This window comes from Diorhabda carinulata, chromosome 5 (genome assembly GCF_026250575.1).
Source record: "Diorhabda carinulata isolate Delta chromosome 5, icDioCari1.1, whole genome shotgun sequence".
NCBI lineage: Eukaryota > Metazoa > Arthropoda > Insecta > Coleoptera > Chrysomelidae > Diorhabda > Diorhabda carinulata.
Window position 1 is genome coordinate 20,885,957 of NC_079464.1, and position 15,476 is coordinate 20,901,432.

Consider the following 15,476-nt stretch of genomic DNA (forward strand, 5'->3'; position numbering starts at 1 on the left):
TGAAAATAATTCCAATTAAGAGATTTTACATACAGCAAAACAACTATAAAACCATATTATAAATACAGAAGAATTTAACGATTTGATAAAAGATTTAAATATACCAAAAAATAAAGCGGAGCTTTTAGGCTGTTGCTGTACTTAGTTTTTGCAATGATATTAAACGATTAAAAGTTGTTTTATCACACAACGAAAATAAATTCCTATATCTTCCAATCGTTTACTCAAAACATCTTAAAGAAAATTATGATTGGATATTTTATAATGGTGGTGAGATTACAAAGCGGATATATAAAGTGTTATCTGTACTTTGTATCCCTGTAGGGATAGCAGAGGGGATGATACGCATTATATTCAACGGTCATAAAAACAAACTTCAAACGAATCTTGCTTTCGCCGAATTATAGAATTTCATTTCAACCGGACAGGGAAGGCTTCACGGCCTATGTCCTGGACTTGTTCGTAGCAATATGTTTAAATATTTTGTGCCAAAACTATTGGAAACATTTGTTATTTTGTGGTATGCGAACTAATGGGATTTAGCATTTGAATATAATTCTTTCCTAGAACATTATAAAAAAAAATGAAGTAGCTATTGACTAGCTGGCTCTCTCCATATCCTCTATCAGGTCTAATCTAGTTTCATATGTAAATTACACCCCCTGGCGACTATTCGAAACGGACGTCACGATTTCAAGGAAAAAAATGGAGAAATTTAATGGCCTTCTGAAGCATTAATTCCTCCATAGAGGAGTCGATATATAACACGACAAAACGTACCTTGAAAGTGAGTTCTCGAAGAAGATGTCGCTATTGGGTATCTGCATAAAGATTCTTCCTGAGGATTGACTTTCGAAGTCGTCTACAAAGTCGTGTAATTTCCGATGTATCAAGTTATTATTGAACATTGATATTAAGACAATTAGTCTTCATTCATTTTGGTTTCTAAGAATTTCCTTTTTGAAAATAATAAGTAGGGAGAACTAAGTATCATCGAATCATTCTATATACAAAGAGGACAAGACTTTTATAGATAATATATTAATTCTTGAGAATGCCAATGGACCTCACTTATTGGTACGAGAGGTATTACTTAAGTATAGAGATAAGGCAACACTGATGTGAATAATTTGACATTGCCATTATAAAGTTCGGTATTTCAATGGTGACTTTCGACGTGGATTAAATCAGCAGCAGTGTGCCGAGCAACTCGCTTCGACTTTTGGTGATGAAGCACTATCTCGAGTCACCAGTGATGAATTTCGTGAAGGTCGTTCAAAATCGGCTTTTCTGCCAGAAAATATTGTATGAATATTTGGTATTTGATAAGATTATATATATTATATAACAGCAATCGACTATATGGGAGTTCAAACAACAACAAAATTTGTTGTGCACGAAGCAAATAATCGCCTACTTTTTTGGAATTATAGGACATGTCGCCATCTTTCCATTAGAACAACCTAGAACGGTCAATTCTGAATGGTACATTATCATTTGATTGCCAGAGATGCTAGAAAAATCAGAAAAACAATCGCAGATGACGAATCATTTACCACCACATCAATGCGAGCTCTCACATTAGTCAACGTTTTTGAACAGTCAGAACAGTCGAATTGATGGATTATCCACCGTACAATCCTTGTTTGGCACCCAATGATTTCTTCTTATTCACGCAGATCATAAATAAATTGAGAGGTCAACGTTTTTCTACACCTGAAGAAACGATTGATATTTTGAAAAATAAAAAGCCGTATCCAATTATAAATATTTGTTTTTATTTGTCTATCTCGAAACTTAATTAGCAACCTTCATTCAGAATATCTGACAACTGACAGATAAAATGTATGACAATGAGATTTTTCAAAGTTGAAGCAGTTTCTATTGAATGATTTTTAAATATTTACATATTTTGGTGTATATTGGAAGCTCTCTGATTTTAATAAAACTGAAGTAAATCAATGTACAAAAATAGTATTAACTAAAGTGAAATATGTGTGGTTATGTATAAATTTTTAGTTATGCATCGGTTAACCCGCTATATTCAATACGCTTCGACATATTCTAATTTTTGTGATGAACTTAACAGAGTGGAATTGACGTCCACAAGCGTTCGCGTCATTATCTACTATCAATATTCAGAAACGTCCAAAGCCAAGTTACGCTTCCGTAGTCTTAGTAATTAAAAATCAAAAAGTTAAGAGAATATTTGGGGTCGAATCCACGTCTAATTTACATAATTTATTGGAAACATTTTAATTACGTTTATATTAATAGGAAGTTAAAAGTTACTTCTTTACTTTTTTGTTGATTACTTATTTTGCATACTTAAGGTGCGAACCAACTAAGTCTAGTTTTCAAAACAACGCGTGTTTTAAAAATTTAATGGCAACTTCAACAATCCAAGAAACATTGAGTCTATTCTAAATTTCAACCTTTTAACAAATTTTAATTAGTTTTACGTGTATGTAAATAAATTTTTTATCTCCATTTCGGCCTACTTTGATCGATCAGATTTAATTTAAGCTTCACAAACTTATGCATATATAATTCGATCAAAATAAATTATAGTTTGAAAAACCAGAAGACTGCTTTTAGCAACAATTAAAACAAAAAGTGAAAAATTACTTCGCGGCACGAGACTAAAATTGCTGATAAGAAAATTAACACCACTATTATAAAAAAAGCGTTGGGTGCTTTCTATACCATTTTAAAACCGTTTTTCAAATGAAACTAGTAAAAAATTATAACGAGAATAGAGAATAGATGAAAGGGAAGACCTACTTATAGGTAATTTAAGGTAAGGGAAAAATAATTGAGAAGACCTGGAATGGCAATCGAATCCAGATCTATCGGTCATGCGATTGCTATTTTTAGTCTATCAGACCGTGCTGGTCGAATGTATCAACCCATTCCTTGGTCGAATTGTTGAACATTGTGCTTTCTGGGGTGCAAGGCTTAATATTGGTGGGGCTGAAGCCTTTCAAACAATATTTACAAATTCACCGAACACGTTCAATAATGATGGCTGCCAAACAGAGACTGAACAATGTGGCGTCTTCAAACTAGAAACATTTGCTTCATAAATTTTGTCAGGCCAGGTACTTCTGGGTACTTCTTTGTATATAAAATTATGTCATAATGCACAGAACTTATTAGTAGCATACACTTTTTCTTTTATGGTACATGCGAAACCAACGTAGCATCTTTAAAAAAACACTGATGAAGGAATCTATTGGCATTTTATATTCAAAAATTTTCTTGACACGAGTACGATTTCCGTGGCGCTTGGATTTTTCTATGCGATTTTGTAAATGGACCCAAAATAAGTCGAAAATGAAGAATAAAATTTTTCGATATCTCACTTCGTTTTCGAGATATGGATACTTGAAGTTGGAAAAATTTATTTTTATTTTATATTTGTATATAACCTAACCTAATCTAACCTCACCTAACCTTCTCGTGGTGCACTTTGAGTGTAAAAAGTTCAAAAGTTGTGAATTTTTTACAGCCAAAATTGTCTAAAAAATTTTTTTCTTCGTGTGAGGATTATTTTAGTTTTATTTTATTATCAATTCTTTTTTCTTATATTGAATTTGAAGTGATAAAATATTCATTTGAAACAAAGTATAGCATGCCATCTGTTCAATAAAGCGAATTTTGAACTAACGTTTGATTATAACTTTAGTTATCGATATCTCGAAAACGAGGCGAGATATCAAAAAATTTCATTTTTCATTTTCGATTTATTTTGGCCTAAATCCTGTTGAATCGCGGTGCTACGGAAATCGTACTTTACCCTCTTCCTTTTATTGTTAAGAGAAATCTCATCCGTGGTAAGTTTATTTTCATTGAGATTTTGTGCTAGCTCAAGTGAAGAAAACCAGTTATCCATTGTACCGGTGTGGCTATAATTTATTATTATTATAATATAATAAATCACCTCCAAAATTTTGTCGCATGAATTGAGAAATACCCTATATATAGAAATGTTAAGAATAACTTTTAAAAAACTTTATTTTTTACACAATGATTTAACAAATGGAACTTTCTCACAATTTTCTGTTAATGATAGTTATAAGTTTGCATAAATAAGTAAAAAAGAACAACAATAACAATTTGTATCAGAAAATATATATCTGTTTGTGTTTCTTAAGATAGATAAATATAGTATATTTCAAAAATACCTTTATAAAATATTTTCATAACTGGTGAAAAATTACTATAATCATAATGAAATAATAATATATTTCTATTCATTGATATATGTACGTGTATAAAATATTTCCACTCATGGCCTCCGTGGCGCAATCGGCTAGCGCGTTCGGCTGTTAACCGAAAGGTTGGTGGTTCGAGCCCACCCGGGGGCGCGATATTTTTTTGATTTTTATCGCTAATTTTTAATAATTAGAAGGTAGATTATATGTATATTAAATATAGGGAAGTAAAACGAATGTCACAATTTATTAGAAATAAATTCCTTATAATGCTGTGACATAAAAAATTTCTCATACGATCCCTCGTTTCTGAGTTATAGGCTTTTGAATCTGCAAAATTACCTAAGTATACCTGAAGGTCAGGGGCGGCTCATGCCCAATGATTAACAATCTGTAACTTTTACAGGGACAACCTGTAAAATCTAAAAATGGCGAAAATAAATGTTTCTTTTTTTTAATCTTTAAATTGAAGATAAAATTTATGATTTAGGAGATATGTAGATTTTTAGATCATTCTACATGCCATTCTGGCAACCGTTCGCTATAAAGTGACATTCTGAAGAAAATTATCATAAATTGTAATTATTTATTGGAAATACTTAGAGGAGGTTTTTAAATACAATCAAATATTTCATGGAGAAATAATGAATAAATAAATAAACATTTGTTCTACATAATATCGGAGATTATCCAGATTGGCCTACGCTCGTTGGTTTCTAGTTAATACATTTGTTGAAAAAGTACTGTTTACTATTTTTTTTATCAACGTCAGTTTGAATATTGAATCCTATGAATTTCAAATTTTACAATAATTTTGTACAACTTGAAGCCACCACAAATCTCAATTAATTATTTTCCAGGCGATGAATACATAAGTATTCGAAAAATGGGAAAAGATATTGCCACGTTTCCAATAATACATAACGTCGCTGCGCGTTCGAAACCGCGTAAGAGCAGTTTGTAAATACTGCGTAACAGCAAAACGCGCAAAATTCAAATATCGTGCTGGCCGATTCTAAACGCCTATTGGCTTATTCTAGACTTCATCTGATTTGAATTATCCAATGAGAAACGTTGGCAGCAAGTTTTTTCTTCCTCCTGTAAAATCATTAAAAAGCAAATACGCGGTCTTTACAAATGGCTCTTACGTGGATCCGCACGCGCAGAGACGATAAGATATTGTTGAAATAAAATATATGATGATTAGGTAATTGAATGAAGTTTATTTTTTAAAAATAACATCATCTAAATGACGGCCCTCTCAAAGACGACACTTCTCTAATCACGAACGCAGATTCGTTAAAAGTCTTGTCAATAAATCAGGAGTGATAGCTGCCATTTTCTGGCGGATATTTTCCTTTAAAGGCGTCAAGTCAGAGCTACGTGGGGGCCAAGGGATATAAGGTCTGTCTCACAGCCGCATATAGTCATTTGATGTGTGGCAGGTCGCTCCGTCTTGTTGGAACTCTCTCGTATTCGCGATTCATGATCTTGCAACTTCTGGAGGCAAATATCCCTCTAAAATCGCAACATAGTGAAGAAGAAAAGGCCAATAATTCTTGAGATTGTTGCTTTCGGACTATGCTGTTTCATTTTTGGATTTTTTTCGGTTCAATAACGACAATTTCGTCAGTTTATGAACCCATTTGAATGAAAATGAGCCTCATCTGGAAAAAGGATGTTGTCAAGAGTGGAAAATCTTCAGCAAATGCCAACCATGCTCCAAAGTCGATTCCTGCGTTAACTGGAACTTATAAGGATGCAGTTTAAGATCCAACTTCAAAACTCGCTATAAACTTCGTCGGGACAAGTTTAAAGCCGCCGATCGTTTCCGAGTAGACACATGCGAATTTTCTCGTACTGACTCCTTCACCCTATCAATATTATTTGTGGTCCTAGACGTTCTTGGACTACCTTTTGCTGGTGGTTAAGTTCGAAACGCTTAACCCATATTTCAATCACATTTGCACTCGGAGCTTCATTAATGTGTCTTAATCCATATTCTGAACGATAAAACGTGTGAACACAAAAAACGCGATGCTTTCCATCAAAGTGACTAATGGCTACTAATACTTCACGAGTGCAACTATCCAACCACGCTAGGCTTCGCCCGCCCATGTACCGTTTACCTCGAGAAAAAAGATGATGCAATATGCACTTACAATATGATGCAGTTTGCAATATTTCTATACTTAATTAACCTTAAAAAGTAATTAAAATCTAAAAATAAACTTCTGTTTTCTCATCAGCACAAAGTTTCAAAGTGTATTTTGTGTTGCAGAGTCGATTAGGACATTCTAGTAAGCGCGAACGTCGACATAAATCTCCGGGTCGTCAAGATAGTACTGACTACGCGGCCGATCTCAGTAGTGAACATAGCACCCCAAGCACCCAAAGTCCAAGGCACCGGTTACATAGCAGAACAGGTAACGTAGGTTCATAAATTTACGTTGAAGATTAATAAATATAAATAAATAAATAAAAATGATTGAGAGTGAAGTTGCAGTAAAATTAATAGAAAGCGATAATGTCACTTTATGCTTGTAATACATACAACATTTTGTCGATAATAACTAAATGAAGTGAAAACAAGTAAAAAAGTCTCAACGCCAGAGACTATAGCTAAATAAATCAATAAAAATATTAATTATTTAATAACTTTGTTTTCATTATTTTTTAACAATCATTAAAATTATTGATTTATCTGATGAAAATGACCTCAAATGAAATGAATCCAATGAAAGCTAGTTGACGTCTATTGTCATTTGATGTTGATCGATGTCTTATGATGTATGACCATGTTTATGATGTCTATTGACGTCGATTGATGTCGATCCACGCCAATTTATGTTTTTTGAGTTCATTTGGCTAATGGGATCCCATTTTCGTTTATTTAATAAATTTTTTTCTGATACAACCCAAAATTTCTTTCGGTTCATGCTTTCTTTGAGGATATATTATTACTACAAACAGACGGACGAACAAAACGATTGTAAAAAAATAATTCTATTTGAAAGTTGTTCATTCTGTATTTATTTACATACAATGACATTTCATAATACAATTCAATAAAAGTCTATTAAAAAAAAAAGACGCAGGAAGATAATTTTTTATAGCTCTATGGAATTTACAATTTGTTTCTAAACAATAAGTAAATAGTATGACTTTACAAATTTTGACTTAGACGAGATATTTCCATTAAAACATCTTATTAGTCTTTTCTTTTGACTACATGGAGGATCACTTAATTGAATTTAGTCAAAATGTATGTAGGTTTGAAACGTTTTAGACGACGCACTTCACCCTCGTGTTAAATAACTCACTAGCGGGAATATTTAAAGTGATTTAATCCTGTCACTTACTAAGGACTAATATTCTCAGAAACTTATTTTAGAATCTTTGTACGAAGGTTGTTTTTATCTCAACCTCCGATGGGCTGTGAGAAAAAGACGGGTAAATATATAAATAGAAATAAGATCAGTATTTGTCGACAAGCTTTGTAATACTATGACGGTTTCTTTGAGCTCCACGTCGTTGTGTTATACAAGCGCTGTTAGGACAAGCATTGTCTTGGATCAGAACAATCCCAGAAGTCAGCCTCAAAGTTTATTTTAAATAGATCTTAGGAAGTTTTACAATATGAAACTCCATTATTTGTTGTTCCAAGCTGCATGAACGTCACATACCTTTGAGGTCCTTTAAACATTTGACATAATCTTAAGGCTGTTGAAGGTTCGTTCGAATTTTGCAAGCCACGTTAGAGAATTTTTTTAGAGAATCTTAGAGAATCTTTTGTTAAAAGATCTTCTATATCAGTATTGTAACTGCCAAGAAACTCCAAAGTTGTACTCATTTAGTGAGTTTTGTGGTTGTCAGTCAACATTTCTGGCACCCAGTGAGCGCAAAATTTTCTGTAGCGTAGCTGTTTAGAACGATAGAAAACAGGGCAGATCTTCAAACTTCCGGAAATTCCATCGATGGCAAAACTTCGAGTTTCGCTGAAAAATGTCATTGCACCCTTGACCTCCTTTATCATGATTATCAATTCGTTCATCTTTGAATTTTCGACACCATACATAAACAACGTCATCACTAATAATGGTCAGGTAATTTCCATACACTCGACTCATTGTTCGATGAATTTTCGCTGCATTGTTTCCTTCTGCCTGCAAGAAACGAATAAATGTTCACAATTCACGCTTGGGTAGAGAATTAATAGCGACAGCCATGATTATGTGACCGCAACTCAACAGGAAATAACCTATTGGAATCGCCAGTGACAGAGAATTTGAGAGAAGTCGCTTGTTATGAACACCAATCACCTTCTGCTTTTCTTGTCATCGTATTGAAAAAAACACAACTTTTCTCCCATTTATCCAGTTAATATTTCGGAGTCTAAGTCCCGGTTGTTTCCTCTTGTTAAATAGATGTATTTTCAACGTTCATTGTTTTTTTTTGTCGAGATGTATACCCAAGTCTGAGCTGGTAGTTATTCAGTGTGACTGGAGGGCACTGGTCTCTTCTCAGTGTAAATGTAATTGAATTTGTAAATTTGAAATTGTAATTTGAATTCGTTCAAACTCACTTAAAAGGGACGTATATTTTGATAATGAAAATTCACTGTACCCACAATAATTAATTTAAATAAGATTATAACTTCTACGTGAAAAGGAATATTTTTTGCACACTTAGAAACTGTCGGGCTTGATTTTAAGTCTTTTACATTTGACACTATACTTAAATATCTCTCTTTTCCACTAAATTCTTCTGACCACGGATATAAAACAGATTTTTAAATAAATTTTCTAACAATATAAAAAGCGAAATTAATTTATTCAACTGACGTACGAGGATGGTCTCAGAAGTATCTGGCGTTAGAGTTAGAGAAGGCGGTAGTAGCTTGAAAAATACCACTGTATTAGAAAGTACACAATCTATACAGCAAATGTTTCAAATTTGAAGACGTCACGTTGTTTAGTATATTATTCATTACCCCAAATATTATGAAAGCTGAACTTGATTCTACTCTGGGCGAGACTGCTACTTCGGTATCAACAGTGAAATATTGGGTAGCAAAGTTTAAACGAGGCTGTACGAGCGTTGAAGACCAGCATGGCAGTGGTTGACCAAATGAGGTGACGACTCCAGAAATGCTGAAAAAAATCCAGAAAGCGGTACTGGATGATCGTCGACTGAAAATGCGCTAACTAACAGACATCGTAGGTATTTCAAAAAGTGCTTTACATCGCATATTAACTGAAAAGTTGGTCAAGAAAAAGCTGTGCACAAGATGGGTGGCGCGTTTGCTCACAATAGAACAGCGTCGTGAAGATGTTAGGGCTTAGTAATGTTTAACAGAAATAAAGCCGAACCACGGATGACACGAAGGATCATCACTTCACAGCCGAAACAAAAGAACAATCAAAACGATGGTTTGAAAAGGTAGAACCGGCTCCAAAAAAGGCAAAGACGGTTTCATCTGCAGGCAAGATCGTGGCGTCGGTTTTTTGGGATGCGCGTGGGATAATTTCAATTGACTATATTGAAAAAGGAAAAACTGTCACCAGCGAGTATTATGCGAACTTATTGCAACGATTGTTCGAGGAAATCAAGCAAACCGGCTGCATTTGGCTAAGAAGAAAGTGTTGTTTCATCAAGACAATGCACCAGCTCACACGTCCCTTATTGCAATAGCCAAAATTGATGAATTATAGTTTGAATTGCTACCTTATGCATCCTATTCACCAGATTTACCCCCCTAGGATTATTTTCTGTTACTAGACTCGAAAAAATGGTTTGGTGGTTGAAAATTTTCCAACAATGAATAGATGATGTCGGCAGTTAATGACTATTTTAAGGAGCTTGATTACGTTGAAAAATAAATACATTTTTTTCCAAAATTTTTGTGTTTTGTTTGTTGGGACAGGTACTTCTGGGATAATTCTCGAATTAAAAAGTTATTTGATATGATGTTATAGTATGGGTTTATAGAGAGTTGAAAGGGAATATTTAGTCAGAGAATGAGTGATATTTATAGTTATTTTAAAACCTCATCGTATACTACTCTTTTAATGTACCAGTGAATATCGTAACAATTTATTTTCTAAATATTGAAACAAACTATTTTGGTCTCGCTTCTGAACTACACGAGAATTTTAAACCGTTTTCTACATATATTGGTATTTATGTTCACCGGTTGTTTGTCATAAATTTCATCGTTTTCATCATTATTTCTTATTATTATTTTTTTATTGAAAAGACAAAGTTTTACAACAACATGTATTTAATTGACTTTAATGGAATTTACATGTTTACATTAAATTAGTTGTATCAATCGATAACTTCAAGTTGTTGAATATTTTCAACGGACGTGAAAATACCGAAATTTCATACAGCATAATAAAATACTTCAACTTCATGTGAAATAAGTGAGTTATGATTACAGGAAATCCAATTTGTTTCTGAGCGGTGTTAGATTATTATATTTTATATGGGTAAGTAATTTAATTCACCTTTTATCCAAATTATGGTAATAAATGTAATAAAATAATAAGAATAAAAAGCTTTGTTTCTTTTAACAAAATTGAAAATAACTCACATAATTCAATTGGAATAATTGAGGTAAAAAATGAAACATTGAATTTATATATCGAATAATAATTTTTCAAATTACATTACACATTGTAATAAATTTTGTGAATTTGCCTTTATTGAAATTGGAATTGGTTAAATTCGTTCGTAACTAATAACGTTGAACTTTTTTTGAAATTTGTTAATTCAAATAAAAAATCTATGCATACATTACACTATTTATATTTGAATAATTTTATTTTATTAATACAATCATATTATTGAGTAAGATTGTTGTTTCTAAAAACCTTTTTAACAGTTATGTTCTGTTGTAAATACTCTGGCAGATTTATAATCCATAGAATAGTAAGCATCTATCAGGATATAATTTTATACTCCTTTGTAAGATGTAATCCGATATAGATTGACGAATTTATTTGTTGGTGCTCTATCGTGGATTTTATCAAATATTACATTGAAATAAGTTTTTTTTATTAAAACATTGATGGGATATGTGGTCAGACCAAATGATTTGCGCCTCAATAATTAAAGATTCATTAAACACCCTTGATAGCCCCGTACTGGATGAATCAGCCAAATTAAGTAATCAAAATAATTACTATTAATGTTAATTATAGTTATTATCAAGGTACTTAATTGAATGTTGTTGTTTTGAAGAAAGTAAATTATGAGAAATATAATCATTGTAAATAATTTAATATTTAAAAATACTTGTTGAAGTAATGCGTCATAATTTCTCATTGCAAAATCAGTCCATTGGAAAGTTACATAGACCTTGCATTTATCAAAGACAACAATTTTTTTCTGATGCAAAGGTGGAGTTGTTAGAAGCTTAAGTTCAATTTTCTAGGGTTGCAGCCATTGGGAAAAATCTGCCATCTTGAAAAAAGGGGTGAAATCGAAAATTATCGGGTTTTTTTGTAGGAAATTGAATTTTCTACAAATTTGCTCTCTTGACTTTTTTTCGTGAATTGGAAAACAGATCCAGATCAATATGATGAAGAATTTCGAGGAACAAATTTCACTCATGATTTTTTTGAAGCCTTTTAGAGTTGGCAATATCACTTGGAGCGTAATATTTCGGTTGAAGGGCTACACATCGTTTTTCCATTATAACGCAAAAATAATATATTACAAAAACTAACAAAAAATATTTTTCTATGGGAAATTTGATTCTTCACAAATTTTCTTTCTTGACATTTTTTCGTAAAATTGAAAACAACAAAGGTATACACAAAAAACGACAAAAGATAAAGGAGTAAATTTCTTCAAGCCGCTGTATCTTTTTTCTTTTTATTTTCCGGAAAACACTTTCAGTTTAATTTGACAGGAAATATTTTTCTTTGGAAAATTTGATTCTGCACAAATTACCTCTCTAGACATTTTTTGTAAAATTGAAAACAACAAAGATATTTATAAAAACGAAAAAAGTTAAAGGAGCAAATTTCTTCGCTGTAAACTTTTTTCTTTTAATTTTCTGGAAACAGATCCAGATCAATTTGATAGAGTAATTGAGACAAACAAATTTCACTCCTGATTACGTACTTTTGTTAATTTACAGCGTTTCAAATTTGACAATATCACTTATTGTGTAATATTTCGGTTAAAGGGCTACACATCGTTTTTCCGTTATAAAGGGAAAATCATTCATCACAAAAACTAACAAAGAATTTTTATCAGATCAATTTGACAAAGAATTTCGAGAGAAGCAAATATCACCCTTGGGAATAAATTACTTTAAATCGCTTTAAAGTTTTTGTTTTCAATTTACAGAAAAAGGTTTTTGAAGAGTTTTTCATAGAGCATAACTTTCAGTATAGAAGATGCTACAGCGCTTCAAAGACGACACCATCACCGTGTACTCTGAAATAGACATAAAAAAATTGGTTGCTTTAGGAAAATTGACAATAATTAGTTATGAGTCTGGGGTATCAAGCAATTTCTCGGATATGAAGTAGCATCTTTTTCGTCACGGACCGTCATTTTCTCTTGCACAAAGTGGTTTGGGATTGGAATACAACCATCAAAGATATTTGTGCATAATAAATTAAATATGTGCAAAACCACTTTGGTTTATCTACAAGCATAATATTCAATGGCTGAAATTGCTGGAACAAAGTCTTGGGATCTTTTGCAACGCTCTAAAAAAATCAATAGACCGAAGTAAAATTTGATGCAAATACCGTTCTGTAGTTATTACAAGAAAAATTCATCGGCAATGCAAATCCAACTACATAGAAATACAAAAAACACCTTTATCGTAGGCAAGTTTTACTATTGATCAAGTCGAATCGGATTCTGATCGTTCATTCGGCTCTCGTTGCATCGAAATCCGTCTTCACTGCTTCCAACACAAGACACAGCTTGTTTACATCACCTTAGCGTTTATCATCAGGTTCAGTTTTGGCTTGCGAATACTAATGCCCCTCCAAACCACCAAAATTGATATTTTGTCGTTGCAAAGGCAACTGCGGTCCAATGTGTGATTGTCGAAATTTTGTAAATTTCTGGTATAAAATATAAAAGTAAAAAAAGGATGAAAAACCTTTATAGTTCATTGTTAATGAATTAGTCATAATCCATTTGCATAAAAATATCTTTTGTTTGGTTTCATAAAATAATAAATTGAATCAGAACTAAGAAAATCAATTTACGCGATCGGAAAATTATATTTCACGTGAATAAAAGCAATTTCAGCGTTATTGTTTTGTTTCAGACTCTCCTTTGAGCCGAACTGGAGGTGGTGGTGGCACCGGAGGGGGTGGTGGTGATACAAGCTCCCCAAGCGGATCCCCTAGGCCTAAGGCGCCAGCTCCAGGAGCAGTGTCAGGACTTGATCTTTTGCCTGTGAGTATTTTAATTATTCACAAAATTTATTTAGTATATATACAGAGAGGACTACAGAAAGAAGTCCTAGCCGGTATTTATTATTGCTTACGAATTCTCAACCCTCTCTTTTTTAATTCCTCAACCGTTTAATCTAAAATAGACAATGAATAATTATGGTATTAGGTCATATGATTTTTCTGTTTAAATCTGAAAGAAATTTCTATTATATAAAAGTTTTAAAAATGTGCTAATTTTTTTGACGCGGTTGAAGGATTGGAAGTTCGTAGGATGACACATAGGTAGCGCTACTATCCATACGATTTTCAGTTAGCCCTAGCCTAAACTAAAAACACGTTTATAACAGTAAATTGGAATGAATTGAGATAACTAATATTCCAAAGATATCAAAGGAACGTATTGGATATATTGTAAATGAATATTAAACTATGCAAAAGCTTTGTTTAAAATGGATACGTCGCGGGTTCAAAATAGACCAAAAACAATAACGAATTGATGATTTTGAGCAATGTTTGGAGCTGCTCAATCGTGATAAACCCGAATTTTTGCGTCAATATCTGATAATGGATGAAAGGAAAATAATTGTTTCATCAAGATAATCCACCAAGTCATAAATCAATGAACACGATGGCAAGATTGCATTAATCAGGCTTAGAACTGCTTGAGCAGCGTCCATAGTATTCTCCTGATCCAGCGACTTTCCTGTTTTCGAACTTCAAGAGAATACGCGCTGTACAGAAATCTAACACCGACAGAGAAGTTGTTACCGAAAATGAATTATATTTAGAAGCGAAAGAAAAATCGTGATATAAAAATGGTATCTGAGAATTGTCTGACCACTTCAGTTGTTGTATCGCATGTAAGGCAACTATGTTAAATATTAGAATTAAATTCTTTTGTCAAAGAAGAAGATTTTTTCCTTGCTAGCCTATGAACTTTTCAGTACCCTTATAATAGGGGGTTCAAGCTCATACAACAAAAAACAATTGAAACGATATCTGTCGGAAGAGAACGGCAAACCACACACAGTATTTTGCTTACTTTTCCTTATATTTAGATATCGAATTCATTATTGAACTGTGGGTATCTTCTGTAGTAATTGGAGATAAGAACATAAGATATAGAAAATTTTTAAGATAGATAAATAGGAATATTAACTTGGGAATTAAAAGTGGAGTAATTTATTGATATTAATGCCCTAATAACTTATTGAATAAATGAATTTCCACTACTTTTTATTCTAATAGAGTTAGTTAAGATTTTAATTTTTATATTTTCACAGTCCACTACTAGCGATGAAGTCTCCAGAAGGAGGGAATTGGCATTGCGGCAGCACTCCTTTTTTCAGTTGCGTATCCATTTAAGAAGAGGGCAAGGCCTAGCCGCCATGGATAAAAACGGTAAAATTCCATTATTTACATTAATGTTGATTAAGTAAACAACACGCAAATAATGCGGGGTGGGTGTCCTATTTATCATTTATTCATAATAATACCATAAATGTACAACACTGTAAAAATGTTTAATTGGTATTGGTACCTTCGTGAAATTTATAGAGTGTTGTTTCGATTTAATTTTACTTCAAAGTAATAATACGGACGTGGAGAATAAAATTCATAATGTTTTTAGTGACCAAAGCCCTTATTAGTCAACATTTAATAAATAATAGTATGAAAAAGTAAAGAGGCGCTCTAAAAGGAGATTTCAGTAAGTAACAAATGTACAAATGATATATTGCAACAACTTTTTGTGATTTTTCTAAGGCTTTCGATTGTGTTCATCATAATATTTTAATCAACAAATTGCAGTACTCCGGTTTCA

At 32.6% G+C, this 15,476-nt stretch overlaps 1 protein-coding gene and 1 non-coding gene across 19 annotated transcripts in view; both read left to right on the forward strand.

Moving 5' to 3' along the window:
* The window catches only part of LOC130894344 (multiple C2 and transmembrane domain-containing protein), an 88,083-nt gene that overhangs the window by 16,424 nt on the left and 56,183 nt on the right, over positions 1-15,476 (forward strand). For 16 of the 18 annotated variants that reach the window (XM_057801107.1, XM_057801109.1, XM_057801093.1 and 13 more), the window contains 3 exons: positions 6,499-6,643; positions 13,525-13,655; positions 14,938-15,055. In XM_057801107.1, coding sequence (XP_057657090.1) covers positions 6,499-6,643; positions 13,525-13,655; positions 14,938-15,055 — 394 coding nt within the window. Of the gene's footprint in view, positions 1-6,498; positions 6,644-10,364; positions 10,712-13,524; positions 13,656-14,937; positions 15,056-15,476 lie in introns of those variants that run through there. The other 2 variants (XM_057801110.1, XM_057801111.1) reach the window with 2 other exon arrangements.
* Positions 4,297-4,370, forward strand: Trnan-guu (transfer RNA asparagine (anticodon GUU)). Its single transcript has one exon. It is a non-coding gene; the product is annotated as a tRNA-Asn (tRNA).